Source organism: Crocodylus porosus, unplaced genomic scaffold, assembly GCF_001723895.1.
Source record: "Crocodylus porosus isolate Cpor-Errol unplaced genomic scaffold, CroPor_comp1, whole genome shotgun sequence".
In the NCBI taxonomy this organism is placed as follows: domain Eukaryota; kingdom Metazoa; phylum Chordata; order Crocodylia; family Crocodylidae; genus Crocodylus; species Crocodylus porosus.
Genome location: NW_017728906.1, coordinates 35,115,325 through 35,139,809, shown reverse-complemented (window position 1 = coordinate 35,139,809; position 24,485 = coordinate 35,115,325). Strand labels below are relative to the sequence as shown.

Genomic DNA, 24,485 nt, shown 5'->3' with positions numbered 1-24,485 from the left:
TGCGGAAGGCCGCGAGGGCCGGGAGGAAGTGAGGTCACTGCCGCCGGTAACAGCAGCAGCAGCAGCAGCAGCAGCAGTTGAGGCGGCGCCGGCGGCTGAGCCGGTGAGGAGACGGGGGGACAGTGGCAGTAGCGGCAGCAGGCGGGCAGGCCGGCCGGTCGGCCTGCCTGTGGGGCTGGAGGCGGGGCGCCAGACCGGACCCTCCCCGCGGGTAGCTGGGGCCGCCCCCACACAAGATGGAGGCTCCGAGATTACTGGCGGCGCGGCGCAGCGGCTGCTAGGGTCGATCTGTCAGCGCGGCAGGGGCGGGTCCGACGCCCGGCCGGGGTTGGGGCGCCAACAGGTTGCGCTGCTTCGGGGCCGTCGGGGAGTAACGGCCGCTACGGGTTCGTGGGGGGTAGGGGGAAGACGGGGAGGAGGGGCATCGAATGGAGCCGGGGGGGCGGGGGCAGCCGATCGCTGGGTACTGCGGCTAGGCAACAACAGCAAGGAGGAATAAGCCCAGCACCAGCCTCTTCCAGAATGAAGCTGCTTAAGTAGGACCCTGCTGGGGCTCAAAGCGGCTGCCTTTGTCCTTCCAGGCATAGGCAGCTTTCTTGGCTCTGGCCCCCCCCTTCATTGCTGGCAGCACTGAGGAAGGGAAGGCAGCTGTCCTTGCCAGCCCAGGGAGGGTGAGTGGGGTCTTGCCTCCTTCGTAGAGATGGTGATATCTGGTCAATAAAATGACTTGTGGGTGCTTGGCAACAAACTAATTCCTTTGAAATCTGCTTGGTCCTTTATGTTTCAGCCCTGTTCTTCAGTTTGTTGGTCTTCGCTCATTGTGCAAACTATTCTGACCCCAATCTTTGGTCTGAATGTAATGAACCCATTTGAAGGGAGGGTTGGTTGTAGCTGTGTTGGTCTAAGGATGTGGGCAGATGCTGTTCTTTGGGTAAATGTGAAATCTTTTGTTAAACCAAGTCAATAGTTGGAAAAAATTGTTCTTTGCAAGCTTTTGGGCACAAACACCCTTCTTCAAGCATAGGGAAAGTCTGAAGAAGGTTGAAGAAGAACCTGAAGAAGGGTTTATGTGCTCCAAAGCTCACAAAGAACAATTTTTCTAACTATTTAGTTGGTCTAAGAAAAGATTTCACACCTACCCAAAGAACCTTGACTATCTAGGAAGCCATTTGGTGGCGTGATCTCACCCAACATTTAATCTACAGTTTTCCCCCTCTGCTTGTCCAGGGGGGATGATCTCTTAAAATAACTGAGTGAGGGGTAAGTGTTGGGCCTTCTTTGCCGTGAGTTACCTGGAGGTACGAAGCTGTTGCTAATTTGATATTGTGTTGCACAGGGCTGCCTCTGGCAAATGCAAAATGGCTTTCAGTAAAGGATACCGTGTCTACCACAAACCGGACCCACCTCCGTTCAGTGTGATTGTGGAAACCAGAAACAAGGAAGAATGCCTCCTCTTCGAGTCAGGCGCTGTGGCTGTGCTCTGTAAGTCGGTCTGCTCTGTTAGCCATGATGTGAAAAATTGACTGACTTAATCTAATGAAAAACACATTCTTGTTTAACTTGTCTGATACAAAAAGGAAGATAACAGGTTAGGATAGTTAGTCTGTTCTTCTCTATCTTCATTAAACTATTTTTATGCTTTGAACTATTGATCTCTTCAGCCTTGTTTTAAGAGAGTAAAATGAGTTCTCTGTGTTCCTTTTAGAGAGAATTGCATTGCTGTTGATATTTCCTGGCAACAGCTTTAAATGTTCCTCTATTAATAAATTCCCATTACACCCAATTATAATATCATATTCCTCTGAGTCAATAACGTGCAGTTATTTTTAGTTTTTCAACTTGCCTCCTGTATGTCATAATACAAATTCTATATTCCTTGCTTGTTCATCTTAATTGGTTTCTTCTCCATAATTTTTACGATAGTTTTGCTTCTTAATTATTAGCTTATTAGTAATGTTATTTCTGTAGTTTTTCAAGTAAGTACATGTGAGCATTATGTCTTCTATTAAAAGCAAAAAGAGTCTTTTTGGACAAAGTCTCTTGTAATTTTTTTCTAACAACTTTTTAGAATAAACCTATATAAAATATTTGGATTGTTTGTAGTAGTTTAATAAGGTAAAATCATTGGAGGAAGGGCAGTGTAACGAATAATGCAGAAGAATACTAGTGAACTTAAAATGCAGTCAGTTTCTGTTAATTTTAGTGAAACGCTGAACATTGTTGCTGTGTATTCTGAAATTTGTATACAGTTTTTAAGAGGAAATTGCATCTAGCCAATAATCTCTCACAGATTTCATAGACATCAAGGCTGGAAGGGACCTTGGAAGATAGAGTCCAGCCCCCTGCTCAAGGGACAAGAAGTCAGCAGGGGTCGTAGGATCCCAGCAAGATAGACATCCAAATGTCTCTTGAAGGCATTCAAAGTGGGTGCTTGAACCACCTCCAGCGACAGTCTATTCCGAACCATGGGGGCTCGGACAGTAAAGAAGTTCTTCCTTGTGTCCAGCCTCAAACAGTCACGGTGGAGTTTGTGACTGTCCGACCTTGTCATCTCTTGGGGTGCTCTAGTGAACAGACATTCCCCTAGATCCTGGTGAGCACCCCTGATAAAGTTATAGGCGGCCACCAGATTACCCTTGAGCCTGTTCTTTTCCAGGTTGAAGAGTCCCATAGCTCTCAGCCTCTCATCGTAAGGGACTGGTTGGCCCTTTCTGCTACATGCAGAAAGACCTCTGATCATGTGCGTGGCTCTCCTCTGGACTCTATGGGTGCAAGCCAGCATTTTGCTTGCTTTACTAGCCGCAGTATCACATTGAAGGCTTATGTTCATCTTGTGGACAATCATGACCCCAAGTCTCTTTTGTCCATAGTGTTAGCCAGTATAGCACTGCCAACCCTGTAAGAATGCTGCAGGCTGGCTCCTAAGGTGGAGAACCTTGTATTTTTCAGTGTTAAACACCATTAGGTTCTTATCTGACCATTCCCTGAGCCTGTCAAGGTCAGCCTGTAGCGCTCTCTTGTCCTCAGGTATGTGGATGCTTTACCCCGAAGTTTGGTGTCATTGGCGAACTTGGCCAGTCTGCTTCTGACACCAATGTCCACATCATTAATGAAGATCTTGAATAATATAGGCCCAAAGACAAAGCCTTAAGGGACCCCACTGGTCACAGGGCACCACGATGATTGTCTTCCATCAGCCACCATGCTTTGGGTCCAGCCATGGAGCCAATTTCCCAGCCAGCAGATTGTGGTGAAGCTGAGGCCACAGTTGGCCAGTTTTGCTAAGAGGTGATCATGGGATACCAGACTGAAGGCTTTTTTGAAGTCAAGATGTGTGACATCAATCTCTTCCCCCTTGTCCAGGTGATAGGTCACCTGGTCATAGAAGGAAATGAGATTGGTCAAGCAAGACCTAGCCATGACAAACCCATGCTAGCTATTCCTTAGGATTTTGCCATCGGCCAGTCTGTTGAGAATGGTCTCTTTGATAATCTTTTCCAAAACCTTCCTGGGGATAGAGTTCAGGCTGATGGGCCTGTAATTTGCCGGATCCACTTCCCTCCCTTTCTTGAAGATAGGCACCACATTGGCCTTCTTCCAATCTTTGGGCACTTCACCAGAGTGCCAGGAGTTCTCAAAGATCCGAGCCAGGGGCTGGGTTATGACGCTTGCTGGCTCCTTGAGTACCCTGGGGTGTAAGCTGTCAGGGCTGGCTGACTTGAGAGGCTGGATACCTTCAGTGTGTTCCTTCACAAGGTCAGCATTGATGGAGGGTAAGGAATCTCCCTCACCCAGGCCTTGCTGCCCCGTAATGGGCAGGGACTGGTGAAAAACCAACACGAAGTACCCATTTAGCAAGTTGGCTTTTTCCTTGGCATCGGTTGTCAGTTGTCCCATCTGGTTTAGCAGGTATCCAATGTTGCCCTTGCTTTTCCTCAGGCTCCCCACATATCTAAAAAAGGACTTTTTATTGTCCTTGATACTTGTAGCCAGTTGGAGTTCTGTCGCAGCCTTGGCTTTCCTGATTTGCTTTCTGCGGGTTCGGTGCACAATATTTCTCCTTGGTGGTGGATCTGTCAAGTTAATTCTGGTGAAACAAGATTATTCAGGAATAAAAACAAAATTAAATGGAAAATACATTCTTTTAGTATAGTCCCCCTTTCTGGCTAACCTTTCTATGCCCAAATAATATATCCTACATTTACTGTGGATGTAATATAATTTAATACTTAATGTAAAAATTAGGCATTTGAGAATATGGATATCAATTCAGGATTACTTGGTGTAAGCAGTAACACCTTAGCTCTATCTTTTTTGACTATGCACTACTTTTTTACCAGATTATTATGCAAGCAGTTAGATCAGCCCAAGAAACACAGGATTTGAATGCGAATTAGGCTGGGGGTTTAAGAATTTTTGCTTAACACCTTAGGCAGTAGCATGTGAAAGTCTGAAAACACCTAATGTTTTCCTAGTTAAGATTTCCAGGTCCTCAACTGAAAACATCCTGCAGCCTGATCATTAGGACATTCCTCTGAGAGTTGGGAGGTGTTTGTTTGAACACTTCTCTCAAGCTGGATGCTATTGTATAAAATGTGGGGGCACCACTGTCTCTTCTGGCTACTTTTTAAGAGTGAGCCAGTTTTCCAGAAGTAATGATAATGCATCCAGTTCCAGAAGGCAGTTCTGGGCTTTGGTTCTTGGTCTTAAGTGACTCCCTGTAGCCCAGGTTAGGTCTCCAAGCCCTGGATAGGGTTCGGATCGCAGAGATACAATCTCCTTTCAGCCCTTTTGGTAGCTTACTTTAGGACAGTTTCCTGTTTCATGTGCTGGCTATTGTAACTCCAGTTCTGAGTTGCTTGCCTCCCAGGTGTTGGATAGAGAGCTTGGATGCCCAGCATGACTATGGATAACACTCTGGTGGAATTGCATGTACCTGAAAGAAGTGGGGGACTCGGTGAGCATATCTGGCTGCTTGAAGACTATTAAAAAGAAAAAAACCCAAAAAATGTACTTTACCAGATGAAGCAGCACATGACTTTAATCTGGCTCTGCAGCATCTTTAAAGATTGACTGTTTCAGCAGGGCTTTTTGGCATTTGTAGCTAGAGCTGATTCAGCGGGCTATTAGATAAAAGCACACAAAAGCCCCACTAAAGTGCCAGATGTTGGGCAAGCTGGGTTGAAGTAATGTGCTGTCTCTTCTGGGCTAGGGTGGGGCTTGGCACAGGAATGAACCAAGTTTAAAATAAAGTGTCTGTTTTTGGGTTGGCCTTTTTGTAGCCTCAGTGCATGTGTATAGGTTCCCAAAGTTGGTAAATGAGGGAGAGTGAAAGCCATACGCTGCAGAAGAACCGGTGAGAAGACCCGAGAGGAACTCTCACCCCATTCTCATTAAAAAATTAGGCAACTGTGGTGTTGATGCTTATGCAGTCAGATGGGTTGCAAATTGGCTGCAGGGCTGGACCCAGAGAGTGGTGGTAGATGGGTAATTTTTGCCCTGGAGGGATGTGGGCAGTGGGGTCTCCCAGGGCTCGATCCTGGGGCCTGCACTGTTCAACATCTTCATCAGCGACTTGGACAAGGGGATGAAAAGCACCTTGTTCAAGTTTGCAGATGACACTAAGGTGTGGGGAGAAGTGGCACACTAGAGAAGAGGGACAGGCTGCAACTAGATCTGGACAGGTTACGGGGTGGGCAGATGAGAACAGGATGGATTTCACTACTAACAAGTAAAGGGTACAGCACCTGGCGAGGGAGAGCTGGCAGCATACCTACAGGCTGGGGAACTCCCTTCTCGTTAGCACGGAGGCAGAAAAGGATCTTGGTTGATTCCAAGATGAACATGGGCTTCCAATGTGAGGTCAGAAAGGCTAACTGCACCTTGTCATGCATCCACAGATGCATCACGAGCAGGTCCAAGGAGGTGATCCTCCCCGTTTATGTGACACTGGCCAGGCCACAGTTGGAGTAGTGCATCCAGTTCTGGGTGCTGCACTTCAGGAGGGATGTGGCCGGCATTGAGAGCGTCCATAGGAGGGCAGGCCGTACGAGGAAAGGCTACAGGACCTGAACCTGTTCAGCCTCCACAAGAGAAGGCCGAGAGGAGATCTGGTGGCCATCTGTTAACTTCCCAGGGGGTACCTGCAGGGAATGGGAGAGTCCTTGTTTCCCCAAGCGCTACCGGGAGTAGCAAGGAATAATCGCCATAAGTTGACTGAGAGTAGGTTCAGGCTAGATATCAGGAGGCACTACTTCATAGTCAAGGCGGCTAGGAGCTGGAACCAACTTCTAAGGGAAGTGGTGCTCGCTTCTACCCTGGGGGTCTTCAAAAGGAGGCTAGATGAACACCTTGCCAGGGTCGTTTGACCCCAGCATTCTTTCTTGCCCATGCCAGGGGGTTGGTCTTGATGATCTGCTCGGGTCCCTTCCAACCCTGCCAACTATGAAACTCTTTGCTATTTAAAGAGAAATGTATACTTTTTTCCTCCAGACAAATCTTCAGAGACTGTCCAGCAAAATTTAACTTTTTTATTTAAAGTATAATTTAAAGAGTTTACTGATTTCAGTGGGGAAATCAGCCTGAGATATGTAATTCAACTGGTATGTCTGAACCTTTTTTCTGTCGGTACTGTATTAACCCTCTGGGTTGTCCTCATCTTTTTTTTTTATTAAATTTAATATAATGGGTGTCTGTCTTACTCTAATTACATCTGGCTGATTCACTAGAAAAACTGGCTGAATCAAATGCTAGAAAAACTGAGTTATTTAAAGTAGGTTAAGCGTATATACATGAATAGGTTTTTCTAGAATTAATTAAACAAGCTCAGTTTATTTTAAAATTATTTAATCACTTTCAACAAAGTATTATTTTTCTAATGCACATAAAATTGTTGTGATCTTGTTCACTGACTCTGAGGTACAAATAAAGAACTGAATTATTTAATTAATTAACAGCAGCTCAGTGTTCTTTTTTTAAATGCTATATTTCCACAAAGCTTAGTGACTTTGTTTCTAAAACTGAGTTTTAGTTCTCATCCTCCTTATTTTATTCTCTCTCTCTTATAATTTTAGTGGCAAAAAAATTAAATTGAGAGTGGTTTGGTATTTTAGGTCTCATCTACACCTTATACTTAAGGCATGATTAACCAGTTAGTCATGTCTTAAGTGGTCATCCAGTGACATGATGGAGCATTAATTCAATCAGTTAATGGTGTGATTAAAAAGGAAGCAGTTACAATGTTATTACCCATATTTTGTAGAAGAACTTTGTAGCTGATTCCTATCATGCCACTACCTAAATGTGTGGCCTATCGTTGATCAGAGCTGCCAGTTGGCCACTCTACTAGCTGGAAATTTCCTCCTAATCCCCAACCTAAACTTCCTCTTCTGCAGCTTAGTTCTAGTTCTAGTTGCTTCTAGTTCTGTCCCAACAGCCACAGAGAAAAGCCCATCTCCATTCTCTCTATAATTGCCCTTCAAGTATTTGAAGACTGTTATCAAATTCTCTGTGTCTTCTCTTCTCCAGACTAAACCCTAGTTATTTCAGCCTTTCCTCCTAAGTCTTGCCTCCCAGGTCCCTAATCATTTTGGTTGCTCTGATCTGGATTCTTTCCAAACTATCCACATCCTTCTTGAAGTGTGGGGCCCAAAACTGGACATAGGACGCCAGATGAGTCCTCACCAATGCTGAAGATCAAGATAAAAGCTGGGACCTGACAGCAGAAGAGGACTGGAGTCCAATTTCAGATCTTAAATCAAAGGTTCAAATTTTAGTTTGAAGCCTTTCTCTTATTCACAGTCAGCAGTTCATATACCAGCATCTAAAATATATTTATAGGAATAAATAGCAACAGGTGTGTCCCCTTTTTCTTTTGGGAATATGTAATACATTGCTATTGCAGTTCCCACATCACAAGGCAGGAAACAAGCATAACAGTATCTTAATCCAGAAGGTTCTGGGTTTTAATATATACACAATCAAAACAGGAGACAACTCCAAATGGGCGACAGTAGAAAAGCTGCCTGAGTACTTTGAAAATATAGCCAAATCACAAACACATTAAAATCCAGTACAGCATCAGTTCACACTGCAGAAAGCACCTGCTTTGTGGTTGCTATAACATTTTGTTGTGCATGTCAAAAATCTGACAGTGGAGTGTGAATTATACAGTGTTTTTCCTCATGATCCCAAATTATGCTATATTATTGAAAATGTAGCTGCAAGGTTATGGATGGGATTTATACTGCACAGAAGCATGAAATTGAACCTTATGTTCTCCGTAGCAACCATATCCTTGCCACTACAAATGCCCAGTAGTTATGCAGCACATTCAAATCAAATGTACAGGTACACTAAAATAAATTTGCATGCTAAAGTGTGGCAAGCCTCGCAGTGCATATCAACTAACAATACACAGACTTGGAAATCCAGGTTTGTACTTCAACCAGTAGTCAGGCCTGCCAGCCTCCTTTTAAATACCACCACATGGAAAATCCATCCACCTCGTTTGAAGAAGGTATGTGCTCCTTCCAGCAGCATATTTGAATGTGTTCCAATAGCTCAGTAGCTTTACGTTTTAGATGGTTCTAACTATATAAAATGTCAACTCTTAATTTTGTAATGTGCAGCAATAGTTTGAACTGTATTAAGCATGTAATTTTCTAAGTAAACAGTAGAGGGGAAAATGGAGAAGGGAAAGTGGGAATGGTCCAGAGCAGTTCTTGCACAATTGTTCAGTTTCGAAAAGGAAATGAGTCAAGTATACATACTCTTGTACTAAGCCATTTAAAAAAAAAAAAAAAAGTAGTTACGGCTGCAAGCTTAAAGGAAATTTTTCTCGGTTGTTTTTTAGGGATGTATTTGGTAGCCACGTTGGCCTGAGACAAAAAGAAATGCAAAATAAACTTCATTTTTGCATGAAGGTGCAAAACTGAGCTTCCATGCAAAATTAAAATGTATTTTCTACCTATGGGGACTTTTTACCATCTTTAATTTTCCCTGAGCCTGAGGAAAGGTGCATGTGCCCGAAAGCTTGCAGAAAGATAGAAAAAAATATTTCTTAGTTGATCTAATAAAAGGTATCATCTCTAAACCAAGAGTTCTGTAGTCTTGCATTTCTGTCAGTTTTTGTGCATTAAATATTTGGGTTTAGTTGTTTAATTTTCTAGCCTTATACCTTAGCATTGCACTTTCCTGCTCTACTCTATAGGGATCTCATAAGCCTGTTTTCCCCAAGGCCTTGTAAGAGCAATTCATGGTAAACATCAGTATCTCTATTTACTGTGAGCTTAGGCTATAGTATCCATCAATTAAGTAACCATTTCACATTTTAACAAAGAAGTTTATACTTTATTTTAAATTTTTAATGAACATTCTTAATTAATGTCCTACACAAAGCCAACAATTGGCTGGGCAGGAGTGTGTCTTTTGTCTATGCAACCTCTATAGCAGTGATTCTCAACCAAGGATCTGGTGGCACCCTGGGTGTCTCCAGATTCTTTGAAGGGTGTTATGAGGTATGAGGAGATAAGCAGGTAAGTACAGACTCAGACTTGTCCCTCCCTGGCTAGCCCTCTACCCCCACTGCCCAGCCCCTCTGCAAGAAGCTGAGCAATGTAATATGTAAATTATTTTATGAATGAGGGTGCCACAATTCACAGAAAGTTTATGAAGGGATTTCTCGAGTCAGGGAAGAGTATGTCAGGTCCAGAAAGGTTGAGAACCTCTGCTCTCTGCTGAACTAGGGATATTGTACCTGGGTATTGGCCAGACTTAAGAACCAGAAGCTCACATGCAACTCTCTGGATTAGAAACTTTCTGTGTTGTTGAAGAACAAGGAGGGCCAGGTACCATCCCTGTTCAATCTCTCTGTGGGCTTACAGAAAATGGCAATTGGAAACAGCCAGGCTGTAGCCTGTGTGCAGAAGTTCCAGGCAAGTTTACCCACTCTTCCCGTGAGATGAATTCATACCCTTTCCAATAGGTAGAAAGAAACTTTTGGAAAACAAGAGGATCTAAATGTGATGAAACCTGATAAGTCACAGAAGTTGTCATATACAGGTTGATAATGTGACTCTAAGAAGTTTGTAGTCTACTTAAGGACTTGTCAAATTTATGGCCTGGATCTGGCCCATAGAACCATTGGATCTGGCCTGCAGGCATGAGTCTTTGGCAGCATTCAGCGTAGGGATTTAAATGAGAAGTATATTTATGCCTGTAATACGATACCGGTTAGCATTCAGCATGGGGCACAATCTGGCAGAGGAAGGGAATTGGCAACCTGTGCGGCTCTGGGCAGGTGTCTGCGGTCCCACCTCCGCAGTGGGGTAAGGCAGACAATGGCCTGGGGCTCCGCGCCTCCTGGCCAGGACTAAGGAAATGTTATTGGTTAACTGTTTAACTGATATAATTAGAGTAGATTAGACAGATAATTTTAAAAATGATATCAACATCCCTAATTCAGCAGTGGGGCCTTTATCTGTGGCTGCTTGCTTTGTGCTGCCGTGGGCACAACTGATGGCAGTCAAGTCCTAGTGTATGACCCGTCTGCTGCCCAAAAAAGTTGTCTACCCCAGATCTACTTGAATGAATCTTCCATACAAAAGATGAGCACTTGCAAATGTATTGTGAAAACTCATTTTCTTGCTACCAATAGAAAAGTTCATCGTATAAAGATATTCTTCATACTGGAGGTAGTTTGCTACATCAATAATGAAAAAATAATTCATTGCTCTTGGAATTGTTAAAAGCAGGGGAGTTGTTGTTATAAACAGGGTTTGTTATGTGGTTGTCTTGTATTTGATAACTGCCTACTTTTGCACTTAAAATTAGTAAAAAGACGGCATCCTGTACATTTGTAACTTGGTCATTTTAGTTGTCTGTCTGTTACTTGGAACCTGTCACTGTGAATTCCATATAAGAACTCTGCAGACCAAGTTTCAACTACTAAATTATGAAATTGTGCTCTCAGATGGTGTGAGGTGGTGGAGAGGAGGAGGGAAGTGACTGCACAAGTCTCTTGAGCCACCATTTTTCATGGCTGGTTCTACAAAACAAAACCAAAAAATAGAGGTTTTCTAGTAATAAATACCTTTTTATACTGGTGTATTTTTCATGTGTTTAAATTCCACAATAGCAACGGGTTTTTTTATACTTGGAAAGGAGGAGGATGAAAATTTTAAATTTGAGGAGTTTCAACTCTTAATAGAACCATTTAAGGATATTGGATTAATATTAGAGATCAATACAAGCTATGAGACAAATGTATGCGAGTATTCTGGTGAAGTGTCACTGGTCAGAAACCAAACCATATACAAGCCTTTCAGAGACTGTAGTATTAGACAATTTGTTAATTTACCCTCCATAACGATATGACTGATAGCCCCTTTTCTGATCCAACTGGTTGTACAATATGGTTGGAAAAGTGACAATCGCTGCTTGAAGTAGTACCTACTAAAAGCAACAGCCATTTATCAACAGCACTTACCCTGGAAACACTTTAGCTTCCAAGCATTCGGATAATTCTTCTGTAACACCAGTAGAATGAAGAACAGCATAGTACTAGGGCACTGTCATATTAATAGTTGACTGTGCTGTTGAAGTCCTGATGAAGTCAACACATTTCTGTTACTCACAGACGTAATGTTCTAGGACAGGGAGAAGATGGCTTGCATTAAGTCAGAAAGGAAGCACTCAGACTTGTGTATGTACTGGCTAACTGACTGAATGCATTATTTGCTGTTGTGGTAAGGACTGTATCAACATATCATACCCAGTATAAATTCACTTCTTGCACAAGGTAGCTTAAGGGTAAAAAATGAGGCTAGAACAGAACATTTTTTTGACTTCATAAATGACGTTTACTGTGTTAGATTAAAATTGTATTCGGTGAAGATCTTGTTCCTACCCTGCTAAAAATCAGAAATATTAATGACATTCCCATTTTGCTGCCATTTGAACTGCTCGGTCCTTTCGGTTATGCCTAATAATGCCCATATAATTCCAAAAGAGATGATTTTTAAACTGCCTTCCCTTCCCCTTCTCAGTTTGGAAACTGGTTGCTTTTCCGCTCCCTGTCACTTTTTAAAACCTGAAATTCTGAAAGCATGCCCAGCATTATAAATTAATCTGTGTAGAATATACTAGTCTAGAAAAGCCATAGTTGCTTTAGGAATATTTATTGCTAAAGATTTGGTTGTTATATGTAGGAAAAAATGTGATTTTCCCCCCACCACCATCACCTTGGATTAAGGTGTTCATTATTAGGAGTCCGATTTATTTTTCCCCTTCAGATTTAGAGTAATAGTGCCATAGATTCTTTTCTTAGAGCTGAGAGCATGCAGTCTGGCAACCAGATGACAACACTGGAATTGATAGAAAGATTCTTCTTGATGGCTGTTATGTTTTAATGTAAAAATGAAGATATTCTGTATCACTTTTATGATTGTGGCTTTGATTCTGCTAAAGCAGCACTAATTGAAATAATTTAAGTCTGCCATGGTAATGACAGTACATTTTGTAATGAAGTGGAATTATTTACGGAGCCATGCTTTCATGCACACTTCTGTCATAGATCTTTTTCAGAAATGCTGTTTTCACTGGTAAGCAGTATTGAAATGTTGGTAGGATCTGGTGATACTATCTTTTTATTACTGCAGTGAGATCTTTGCTATCAATGATTCTATCCCATTATTTGAAATGTCTAAAAGTTGTGCCATCTTTAAAATATCTCAGCTGTGAATATCATCATAATATACTGAACTATGAAAGTGGAACTAAAAATCATACTAATGAAAGAGTTAAATACAAGCTGCCCTCCAGTTTGTCGTGCAACTTAATTCACTTCCTTAAGCAAAGCATCAAAGGTAATGCAAAGACTTTTTTGTAGAACTGAACTGCTGAATGTGGTATTGTCAGTTGGAGCAGCATTTGTTCCTAAGCCCTCACTTTCTGGAGTTAGATCATAAGAACTTTGCTTTAAACTACAAGCAATTTTCTAGCTCTTGGCATTTCAGAGAAGCTTGAAAGCATGAACCCTAATGGTTCAAAAACCTGAAGACATGAAAACCCATAATTTATTTCTCTTTACATTTTTATGATTTCTTGTGGCATGACATTTGCCTTTTTTCTTTTCTTTTTTAAACACTTCATGGTGACAACACAGTGAAAGGTTTCCAGTTAAACAGGAACAGTATCTGGTTCCAGGAGATCTAGATGCAAAGATAATGGTTTCTAAATTCACACTTAATGCCTCCAAAGACTCAAGAACTTGCTGTGGCTCCATAGCTGACCCAGGCTGCCCTGGAACCATGTGGGAGAATGGAGCAGGCCTCTAGAAGCTTCCCTTACACTTACACATCCATTGTAATTTTAAGTTTTAATTTGAATGGCATAAGTGAAAATGCTCAATTCTTAAGCACAGTGTGTCTCCTTTTTTCTTGGTAAATTACATCACTTAGCATCTTTTTTGAGATTAGTTAGCCCTGGTCATTTTATCTGTCTGTTACCATGTATTTTAAACACAGAAATCTCCTCTGGGTGGTTTGAAAAAAATCAGTTGGCTAGGTCATATACTTGTGCCTGTGGCAGATTTGTTCATGTTTGAGGACCCTATTATGTGGAAAGGTAAGTAAAAATGAGTTTCGCAGTTGATCCTGAAAGTAGTGAAGTTGAGGTTCATTCTGTCTAGGTCCAGTTGAGCAAGGCTGTCTCCATTCACTCATTTTGGTACAGTATTTTTTGCTTAGTTGACACAGTTTGTATTCTGGGGGTATGAAGCTGTAAGAGGCTGTGGTCATAGAACAGCGGGGATATTTCGGCTTGTAGACCACTTAATGAGTTTTGAGGTGCCCAGGGCTGTACCCAATCTTTTAGAAGATACCATTTTAACAAATTAAAGTTACAAACAAACAAACCAAAAAACCCCATAAACTAAAATCCGACATCTACTATAGCATATTTTAAATCTATTGAAAAAATAGTTTTTGTCCTGATTTATGTTTTTTTTTGAGTGGCATATATAGATGCAATTGCATAATAGCTCAAAATTAAAGTTTAACTCTTGGGGGAGGGGGAGTGGAAGGGTGTGCATGTGGAAAAGTGTGTGTGTGAAGGGGGTGCTCACCTGAGGGTGGGGCTGCCTGCATGTTAGGTCCTGGGAGCTGGCAGGGTGCATGCACCAGAGCTCACTGGGGTGCTGCATGCAGGTGTAATCCATTCCCTTCCATTACTCCTCATGCCCCCTGCCTGGGTGCTGTTTGGCTCCCTTCTTCCAGTGGCTCCTCTTCCCTTTCCCCTCTTGGCCCTACTGCACCACTTCAGGCAGGGGGGAAGCTGCAGCTGGGCAGCTCCTGTCTCAGCACCAAGGGCTCCAGTTCCAGCTCCTGGCCACCTGCCACGCAGTCCACCCACCCAGCACAATCAGCAGCTGCCTGCAGGCTGCCAAGTGGTTGGAAGGTGGAGCTGGAGTCCCATGTGCTAAGGCAGGAACTGCCTAGCTGCAACTTCCTTTTTGGCCTGGAGCAGCACAGCACAGCAGGGGCAGGAGGAGGAACTGCCAGAGGCCCTGGGCAGTAAGCAGTACCCAGGTGGCTGAAGTGGCACCAGGAGCAGCCTGCTGGGAAGCTGTGCAGGATGGCTGGGGTGGGAGTTGTTGGGGGTGCAGGTGGGAGGGTGGCATGGGGCTGCCCTGGGTGGGAGTGGGTAGGGCTTGGCCCATGGGCTGTAATTTGCCCACCCATGTCTAAGAGGAAGATTGACCTTACCTTCTTGAGATCATATCTCATGGAGGTCTTTTGACAATGAAAACTCTTTAGATTTAACTTTCCATGTAATTGGAAAGGCAGTAAAGAGAACAGAATCATGAGATAATGCCAGAATTTATTGTGAACACTAAGTGGTGAACTGCTGCCTTCTATATCAACTGCATTTTTGTTCAAAGTATGTAACTTGAAAGTAATAAGTATATGGTTTGTTGTAGCCATTTTGTTGGGTAGGATAAGATACAGTTATCTGACTTCCTTGGTTATTTAGTACTGAGGAAACTAAAAGGATCCCAAGGCTGGAAGCCAGTTTAACATTGTGTGAGAGAGAGTGCACATTTTGGTATGGAGTGTTTGAGAGAAGGTAAGGTCTTGAAAGTCTTTCAGCCAGCTTTTACTTGGTCTTGATTCAGTTTTAGTCAGGTGCTAAATTCAAGTATGCTTGAAGAAAGCTGGAAGTTGGTGTTGCGAACATTTGTCATAAGATGTTAAACTAGATGTTGTCTGAATAACATGTATTCCCAACTGAAGGCTTTGAAAGTGAAGGAACAGTTGCATATGTTCAGGAATGGTGGTATCTTAGCCATTTCAGAGCACTTGTTTGCCTTTTGTGGTATTTACAGGTGGGATTGGAGTTACTTGGAGCTCATTGTTACCAGAAAACTTCAGTTTCAGCAGTGTGAACAGGACAACAAATGCTGACTGTGTACTATGCCCTGGTCTGAAGCCTGAGTGTAATGCATCTAGCATTTTACAGGTGGTGCTTGGTTACTTTGTTTAGAAAAGGGAAGTTAGACAAGGATGGCTTTATCTCTAGTATTAAGTGACAGTTTGGTTAGATTTCACTCATCAGAAATGGTGCTGACGACCTTACTAATAGTAGTCTCAGGTTTTTTATCATCCAGAAAGGGCAGTTTGATGTCACAGGGATAGCATAAATGTCAGTGCTTCTAAGATCACTGCTTGTGGAAATGGGGCAAAATCTGGGAAGTAAAGCAGTGTACTTCGGAGTTCTGCCCATGACTTGTCCTGGGAGGCTTAGGTTGATATTTCAAAATGTAGATGGTTGGGGTTTTTTTGGTTAGGGTCTACTTTTGTAGTGGGAGTTGCTCTGTAGTGTGGTTGACTGAAGTTAGTCAGGGTTTTGTTGGAAGACCTCTGAAAAACTTTTGTAGAGTGTGGCTGTGGTGCTTACCACATTTACTTGAATACAAGATGATCCTGAGTATAAGACAACCCCCCAAATAATTAAATTCTGTGTATAGAAAATTTATAAATTTTTAAATAATTTTTCAGGTATAGAATCTAATTATTGGAGGTTTTCCTTGAATTTGTCCCTCTCCCACTGCTATAGCTGGTAATATTAAATATGGGGGGGAATCATGTCCCTCTCCCCCTTAGTGTCCTACTCTGCTTTCCCTGAGGATGCGAGGAGCAAATATGAAAGTGCTAAGTTTAAAATAACCATTTAGGGAAATTTACTATGGTACCCATAGACTTAATTCATCCAGAATTGATTCATTTTGCCTTTTCTGAAACTGCTGCAACTTTTAGCATAGGTACTTCATAAAAACACTTTTTAAGCAGCACTATGGCACCTACTTTATACAGTACAAACTATGCATGATATTAGTCTAAAGCCAAAAGGCTCATGATTTACCATAGAGTTCATTAGACTGGGCCCCAGCAGAGTCTAGAGCTTTTTAAGCCATAATGACCCCATAGCTCAGCTCTACATGTGTACAGTGTTTGTACTCCAGATGCACCCCCCCCCCCCCAAAAAAAAAAAAAAGATCCATGTGTTTATTAGCTCCCAACTCATGACTGCAAACTTGGTATTCTTGTCATGAGTCCTAGGATCCTCCAAAAATTTGTATGCAGATGTGGTGCTGGACAGCCTGGTCTGGCTCCGCCTCACGGAGGCTGAGGCCACACTAATCATATGTGCCAGGCTGAGAGAGGAGGGTGGCAGAGGAATTCTGGGTGAACTGTTTGGGGCTCTGTTTGATTTAAGGCTGGTAAAGAAACAGGAAAGAAAGGCACAGCTCAACTGTAGGAGTGAAGAGGAAGTTGAAATGTATTTAGTGTAATGGGTCACCATGACTTGAAAAAAGTCAGAGTGGGGGCTGAGCTCAGTGGGCATTATCATATGTTTTATTCAAATAGGATGCATTTTCTATCCTTGCAGTAGGTTACAGTCAGCTTGGAATCTGCTAAATTGTTAGATTTATTTATTTAATAAAAGACTCTAAACCAGGAGACAAAAGGGGTAAAAATAGTAGCTTCTGCTTTTCTGGCTAAGATAAAATGTAATGCTTTTGGCACCAAAGGGAGAGTGTCAGGGCTGGCTCTGGCCTTCCCAGTGCTGGCCTGGTATTGTAGTACCTGTGCAAGTTCCCTGTAGAGGGAACACCGGCCTGGTTTTCTTTTTTTAGTTTGTTTGTTTGTTTTGTTTTTAAGGGCCACACACAAAAAAAAAAAGTTACCATCAGTATGGTTGACTACTATGGACTATGTGTTTTTAGTCATGCTTAGTGTTGACTGCATTGAATCGGCTTCATAGCTGGTTTTCACTATTGAGCACACGCTGCTTTTGGCAGCGGTTTAATTATAGTGTATTTAATGTGGTTTCCTTGTATCCAGATGTAAGACTAGTGCTTTTGCCTCCATGCTGACTGGAGAGTGGGGGACTTCATCTTATATTTGAGTAAATACAGCATTATGGAAGAGAAGAGATAACAGTGCAGTTCTAGAGAAATTTTCTCTTGCGCATCTGTTGGCATGTCTTCTGCTATTGCTGCAATCTTTGTCCCGTCTTTCTTTCTTTGCTGTAGGTCATATGAAAACAGCTACAATCTAATTTGATGGTTGAATGGCAGTTGATGCTTGAGTACCTAGAGCAGTAATTGTCTATAGCATTTCACTGAGTCTACTATTTTTACCCCTTTTGTCTCCTGGTTTAGAGTCTTTTATTAAATAAATAAATCTAACAATTTAGCAGATTCCAAGAGTTAATATATTTCAGGCACTTATTAAAGCTTAGCAGAGATAACAGGCATGCTGAGCACCTTTGGCTAGCAGGAAGTAAAATAAATGTAAACCCCCAAAGTGGAATAGCTGCTGTTCTAAAATGTTACTAAAATGCTACTAAACGTTCTTTAGACTTCACTTTATGCTAAGATCTTTGTGTAAGATTCTTATCTTCTAATAGTCATTTGAAATGTTCTGGAAATACCTTGCAGCATTTTTACAGTTACAAAAAGGAAAGTTTTCTTTCAAAATGCAGTGAGCTCAGTAATTCAGAAAATAGTTTGGCAGGAACAGTGTTTTGATGTTTAGAGGTTGATTTTGTCTAATTTACTAGAGACACATCATGAAAGTAAGACAAACTTTTTAGTGTTAAAACAAGTTGTTAAGGCTGTTCTGATGTTTCTGTGAAGGTCACATCCACCTAATCTAAAACGTGTGTTCAAAAAAACTAGAAGTTTTGGTTTCAAAATGATACCTTTTATTAGACCAACTGGAAAATGACAAGAAAATTGTCCTTTTCTGCAAGCATTCGGGATCAAAGCCCTTTCGTCAGGCTTTTTTCCCATTGCTAGTTTTCCCAGTTTCTCAGTTTAATACCAATTGCAGTTTTTGCAAGTGATACCTTTTAGTTTTTTAAACCATGTTCATTAGAGAACCTATATATGTTCATTTAATTTTATAAGTTATGTAACTTACAAGAATTTTTATGTAAGTTGAGTATTGTGACTATATTTTCTTTGGCTTTCCAGTGTAGAGTAGCCCTTTTGATCAATCAGGCTGTAAGCTGTTTACATTTTGAACTCTCTTTTCCTGTAGCATCTGCGGAGAAAGAGGCAATCAAGAGCATGTACTCCAAAGTAATGGATGCATATGGACTCTTAGGTGTACTAAGATTAAATCTTGGTGAGTAAACAATAAAAAATGAAATAAATTTGTGTGTTGTGGGATGTCATTTTATTTAATAATTTTTAGGGTGAATGCCCCTCTGCCTCAGAAGAAGCCACAGTGTGTTGGTCTAATGAAGACAAACACTTTGGCTTCTTTCTAATGAGTCACCATTTCTCCTATTTCATCAGGGTATCAGTGTTGTTTGCCCAAAGAATAAGAGCTGAAATCAGGAGAATGCAAAATATGTACTCTTCTTGTATGCTTTTAGTAAATACTATAAATTACCCAAGAAAACAAACAGTAAAAAAATTTTTTTTGGTGAAAGCTGTAAACAAATTGTACTATGCTGCACTGTTTGTATACTATATTATGTAAATCTTAAATACAAGATCCTCTGTGCCACATCTTTGTGTGGTGATTAGCATGGTAAAGTCAGAAATGAATAGTAAGCAAAAATAATTTTTATTTTCTCAATCCTTTGCTTTCATTGAAGTTTCTTCCTTGTCTGTCACCTTATTTGCCATCATTTTTATTCAGTAAAATTTGAGGAGCTCTATGGAGACTATCATGTTTGTACTTTTTTTAGGCACATTACAGGGATGGCCTGCATGTGTTTATACATGTACAGTAGGAGCATCATGCTCCTACCCAGGCTAGTTTTGCTGCCTCTTTATTTTATCTTCTCTGCTTAAAGGAAAAGGGGAAAAACTGAGGCTTAACACAAGACTAAACTTAAAATTACTAATAATTTTACAATTAATAAAATATATTGCTGTGAACACATGCTTGTATAAAATAGTATAGTAAAAGGCATTACTTGGGTTCAAAATTAAGATCTGTATTTATTAATTTTTTAGTTAAATTTTTGCAGAACTATACAGATGAATGCTATTGGTGAATTTACTTGTATTAGGCTGGGTTGGCTGTATTAGGAAAGTACATCAGGCTTGGAAGGGAGAAATGGCTGAAAATTGGTTGATAATCTCACTTACCTGAAATATTTGTCATAAAAAAAAATTCAACAATGTTTTTGTTTTTACAGGTGATACATTGTTACATTATCTGGTTCTAGTCACTGGATGCATGTCAGTAGGAAAGATTCAAGAATCTGAAGTTTTTCGAGTTACTAGTACTGAATTCATATTGTTACGAACTGATCCTTCAGATGAAGATCGTATCTCAGAAGTGCGCAAAGTTTTGAACTCAGGAAACTTTTATTTTGCATGGTCTGCTACAGGCATCAGTTTAGATCTTAGTCTTAATGCTCACCGGAGCATGCAAGAACATACCACTGACAATAGATTTTTCTGGTGAGTTGAAAATGTGTTATAGGCCTCATATAATACAAAATATGCATGTGCATATTTTTCCAGGGCAAATTTCTATCTTTATATTTCTCAACTGCTATATAAATCTAAATAGCATAACCTTACTGATCTATAATTGAGTGACTTCAGTCTAGCCTCCTATAAAAATCAGTAATGGTTTTGTAAAGTTTTCAGAGGCATGTGTCTTGGTTGGAAGGCTGAGTTCTAACAACTTGTAAAATTGGACTTTGATCATGAAGTTTGCTACAGAAGTATTCACTTTTAAAATGTATCTTCTGTAGAAAACTGGTGTGGAATGGGAAATTCCAAGGGCTGTTTTATTTCAGAGCTTTATTAGTTCTAAAACTGAGTAACTCCTGTGGCTTGGAAACTACGTGTTCCTTTCATTCAGTACTTTGCAGCAGTAGAGTGTTTACGGTGTGCGTGCACATGTGTGTTAGAAGGTATTTTTCATTGAAAAATATGGCTTGTACATACAGTAATGAATATTATAGTTTCATAGTTGGTAGGGTCGGAAGGGACCTGAGCAGATAATCATGTCTGACCCCCTGTCATGGCAGGAAAGAGTACTGGGGTCAAATGACCCCAGCATCCTCTTAAAGACCCCCAGTGTAGGAGCCAGCACCACTTCTCTTGGAAGTTGGTTCCAGATCTTAGGTGCCCTGACAGTGAAGTAGTGCCTCCTGATGTCTGACCTGAATCTACCCTCTACCAGCTTGTAACCGTTATTTCTTGTCACTCCTGGTAGAGCTCGGTGGAACAGGGACTCCCCCAATAGCTGCTGGTCTCCCCGGACTAGTTTGTAAATGGTCACTAGATCCCCTCCTCAGCCTTCTCTTGTGGAGGCTGAACAGGTTCAGGTCTCTTAGCCTTTCCCTGTAGGGCCTGCCCTGCTGACCCCTGATCATGCAAGTGGCCCTCATCTGGACCCTCTCCATGTTGTTCACATCTCTCCTGAAGTGCGGTGCCCAGAACTGGGTGTAGTACTCCAACAGTGGCCTGACCAGTGTCGCATAGAGGGGAGGATCACCTCCTTGGACCTGCTTGAGATGCATCTGTGGATGCATCCTCACACTGTTGGCCCATGTTCATTTTGGCATCAATAATGACCAAGATCCTTTTCTGCCTTTGCACTGACAAGAAGGGAGTTCCCCAGCCTGTAGGGACTATTATGACTATTATTTTTATAGCACTGCCAATAAATGGCTGAAATATCAGTGGTGTATACTGATGTGTGCAATCTATTTGAGATATTTTAATTATCTTGAATAGTCCAAAGGTTACATGGTAAAGTGATTAATCTGAGCAAATTCTGTTTCCAGCATAGCCTTCCTTCCACCCATTTCTGATGCTCAAGGAACAAAACTTTCTAGCACAGTGCCAGACTTTCCTAAAACTTTTGAGACTTGACACCACACTAGATAAAAAGGTGAAAAAATGCATTTTGTTCATTTGTTTTGTCTCTTCTGCTGGTAGCTCTGTTCGTGGCTTTTCTGTCCTTTTTGGTCAGAAGCCAGGAGGAACAGAAGCAATTTGTATGAAGTCAAGTATGCAGACCAGGACAAAAGAAAAATTCTTAGCCTTAAACACATTTCTGACCTGTATCATCTTCCCTAGCATTCCAGTTGAGCACCTGCAGTTTACATCTGTAGGCTGACGAAAGCAAGCTAGGCCCTACTGATAGGCCAGTATCTTTAGGACCATCATGTTAGATGATCTTACTCATGGTAACTTAGCTTTCTTTCAGTTTTCCTACACATCCTGAGCTTCCTTTTAAAAAAAAAAAAAAAAAAAAAAAAAATACTTTGCAACTTCAGTAGTTTAATAGGGTGCAAATTTATGATGGGAGGAAAATAAAGATACAAAATTAAAAATACTGACAATGCATAAGCAGGATATTTATTTTTTATTATTATTTTGTCCAGACTCTTCTACGGGAAATCTAGTTGTTAATATCCAGGGAAGAATGTGGTTTGCTTTCTGAGTCTCCTCTTTAAATGCAACATTGCAGTAATATATTTTTGTGAAATAAAACATACTTAACCCATACTAGTTTTTGAGGCTTTATATAATAATGTTTGTAAAGCAGTTTCAGATAATTGGTAAAATTTGGGATATAGTAAGGTTTCTTTTGTTTTTCTTTTTTTAAAGATCAGTATACAGTCTTGGAACAAAAAGCTAAACCAGAGACTTGTATTGAGCTTTAAGAGCAAAAGTACATAATTTGTTTGTGGTTACAAAAGTACTCTGGGAAATGATAAAACTGTCTGTTATTGAATATAATGTACCCTTTCTCTCCTATCCAGGAAACTTTATAGCTCCTTTGTACAAATGAATTCTTCACTCTCAGGAACCAAAATATAATAAATTGGATTAAATACCTTTATGGAAAAACACTTATTTACCACTTGGAGATAATTTTTTTTCAAATGCTGCTAGTTCAGCCATGTCCATCTAGTTTAATGCTTTTATTCCAGTGAGTTCTGGTTTTTTGAATATCCTGTACACCGTATTCTAATACATGTACTACTGCATTTACTTGTATACTACACACTCTCTATCACACAGTTGGTCCTCACTCTGGAACAATCTTTTCTTCTACAATATACCTTTCAGAAAACAAGATGTGTGGTATGCAAGAGAATACAGTATCATTCTTCATTCTGTATTATTCTTTTTTCAGTGTAAGTTTATAACTGTAAGCTGAAATTTATAGACATTTGAAAATCAGTTTAATATAAACGCAGCCCTTTGGTCTTGTCTGCAAGTGAAGAGCCTTTGCAGTATAGCTGTGGTGACATTTATGCTGGCAGAGCCCCCTACTGGAGGTTGAGTGTATGGTAACTAAGTTGTTTTTGTTTTATTTTTGCCAGTATAGCCCCTGAATGACATAAGCTAGACTGCCCAATAGACTTTTGTTAGCATAACTTCATCTGCATCAGAATTTTTGCCAGCATAGCTAAGACTGTAATTCTTTCACTCTTCTAGTCAACATAGTTCTCTCAGCAGGACTTTATAACAAAGATTTTTCTTACTCATTCCTTGGTAGTACTTTGAGGTTACAGACCGAATGGCTATGGAAAGTAAGCTACCATTTCATTGCTAAAAGGTCCTCCTTTATCAGAGTTGTGCAAATGTGCCCAAACATGTGGCATATGCATGTTATGTGGATAAATAGAAAACTCTAGGCCAAGCCTGTGCCAGATCTAATTAGAATTTCATAATTACTATTAATGTTTCCTTAGTATCTAGCAGATTAGAGTCATGTGGTGGTGGTCATTGTACAGCAATGGATTAGAGCAGTGGTGCTCAACCTGCAGCCCCTTGGGCTGTATCCCATGGGTGGGGCATTTATTCTCTGGAAGCCACAGCAATTACCACTGTCACCACTCCTCTGCCACCAAATTTCCAGACCTCTGTGGAGCCCCACAGGCCAGATGTTAAGTACTGCTGGATTAGAAGTAGTAACAATGCAGTGTTTTGTTACACACAGTTCATATTAATTGTGTTGATCTTAATGTTTACTATGTTCATTCAATTTATATCTCCTTTAGTTTTATAGAAATACAACAGAAATCATAACTTGTTTTGACTTTGCATACCTACTTCAAATACTGTAAGAAGGAGGTTAAGTATTTGGGTTGCATTGCAAATACATCCTGTTTTACGGAGTTTTAGTTAATTCAACCTACCCCATAAAAAAGCTGAAGTTATGTCCTCACTTTAAGGATTTTTGATTTATTTTTTTTAAAGTTTGCTTATTCAAACAAATTTATACTTCCTTCAGTGAAAGAGGCTGTAACTTGAACATTCCATACATTTAACATTCAAAGCAGAATTTCTGATTCAATAAAATGCTTTTACAGTGGATTTATTAGTTTGATTTTTTGTTTTGTTTTGTTTTCCTATACCTGTAGCTCTGGTATACTCATATGCTCTACTAATACCCTCTACTAATATGCTTCACAACCTGCTTAGGAAAACCAAGGATAAGAGAAGAAGGTTCTTTATGATTCAGTTAGTCTTTGATGAGACTATAACCAAAATGCCCATTGTAGATCTACAGGAGTGTATGTTGTAGCCATTTTGGTCTAAGGACATAGACAAGGTTCTTTGGGTGAATCTGATATCTTTTATTAGACCAACTTAAATAGTTGGAAAACAAATATTAAGCAAGCTTTCAGTTTCAAAAACCCTTTGTCAGGCTAAGGAAGTTTCAGCAGTTGGTGTGTGCTCTTCCTGGATGAAATGAAAAGTAAAGAAGCCAGAGTCTGGTCTGGTATGCATACAAGACCGGTAGTCAGTGAAAAGGTAGATTGAGGAGTCAATAGATGAGACAGGCTGGGGGGGAAGAGAGAAGGGGGATGAATAGTGGAGAGATACCTGGGGAGTCAGATGTCAGGCAGCTTATAATGTGCCCTAAGGTAGGGGTAGGTCTTGCGGGTAGGTCTTGTTTGACCAATCTCATTTCCTTCTA

General features: G+C 40.9%; 1 protein-coding gene across 5 annotated transcripts in view; it reads left to right on the top strand.

The window, feature by feature from the left end:
- Positions 1-24,485, top strand: part of SYNJ1 (synaptojanin 1) — a 101,084-nt gene continuing 76,599 nt past the window's right edge. For all 5 annotated transcript variants that reach the window (XM_019528831.1, XM_019528828.1, XM_019528827.1 and 2 more), the window contains exons 1-4: positions 1-103; positions 1,337-1,482; positions 18,609-18,695; positions 19,723-19,990. In XM_019528831.1, coding sequence (XP_019384376.1) covers positions 1,359-1,482; positions 18,609-18,695; positions 19,723-19,990 — 479 coding nt within the window. In that variant the 5' untranslated portion in view covers positions 1-103; positions 1,337-1,358. The remainder of the gene's footprint in view (positions 104-1,336; positions 1,483-18,608; positions 18,696-19,722; positions 19,991-24,485) is intronic.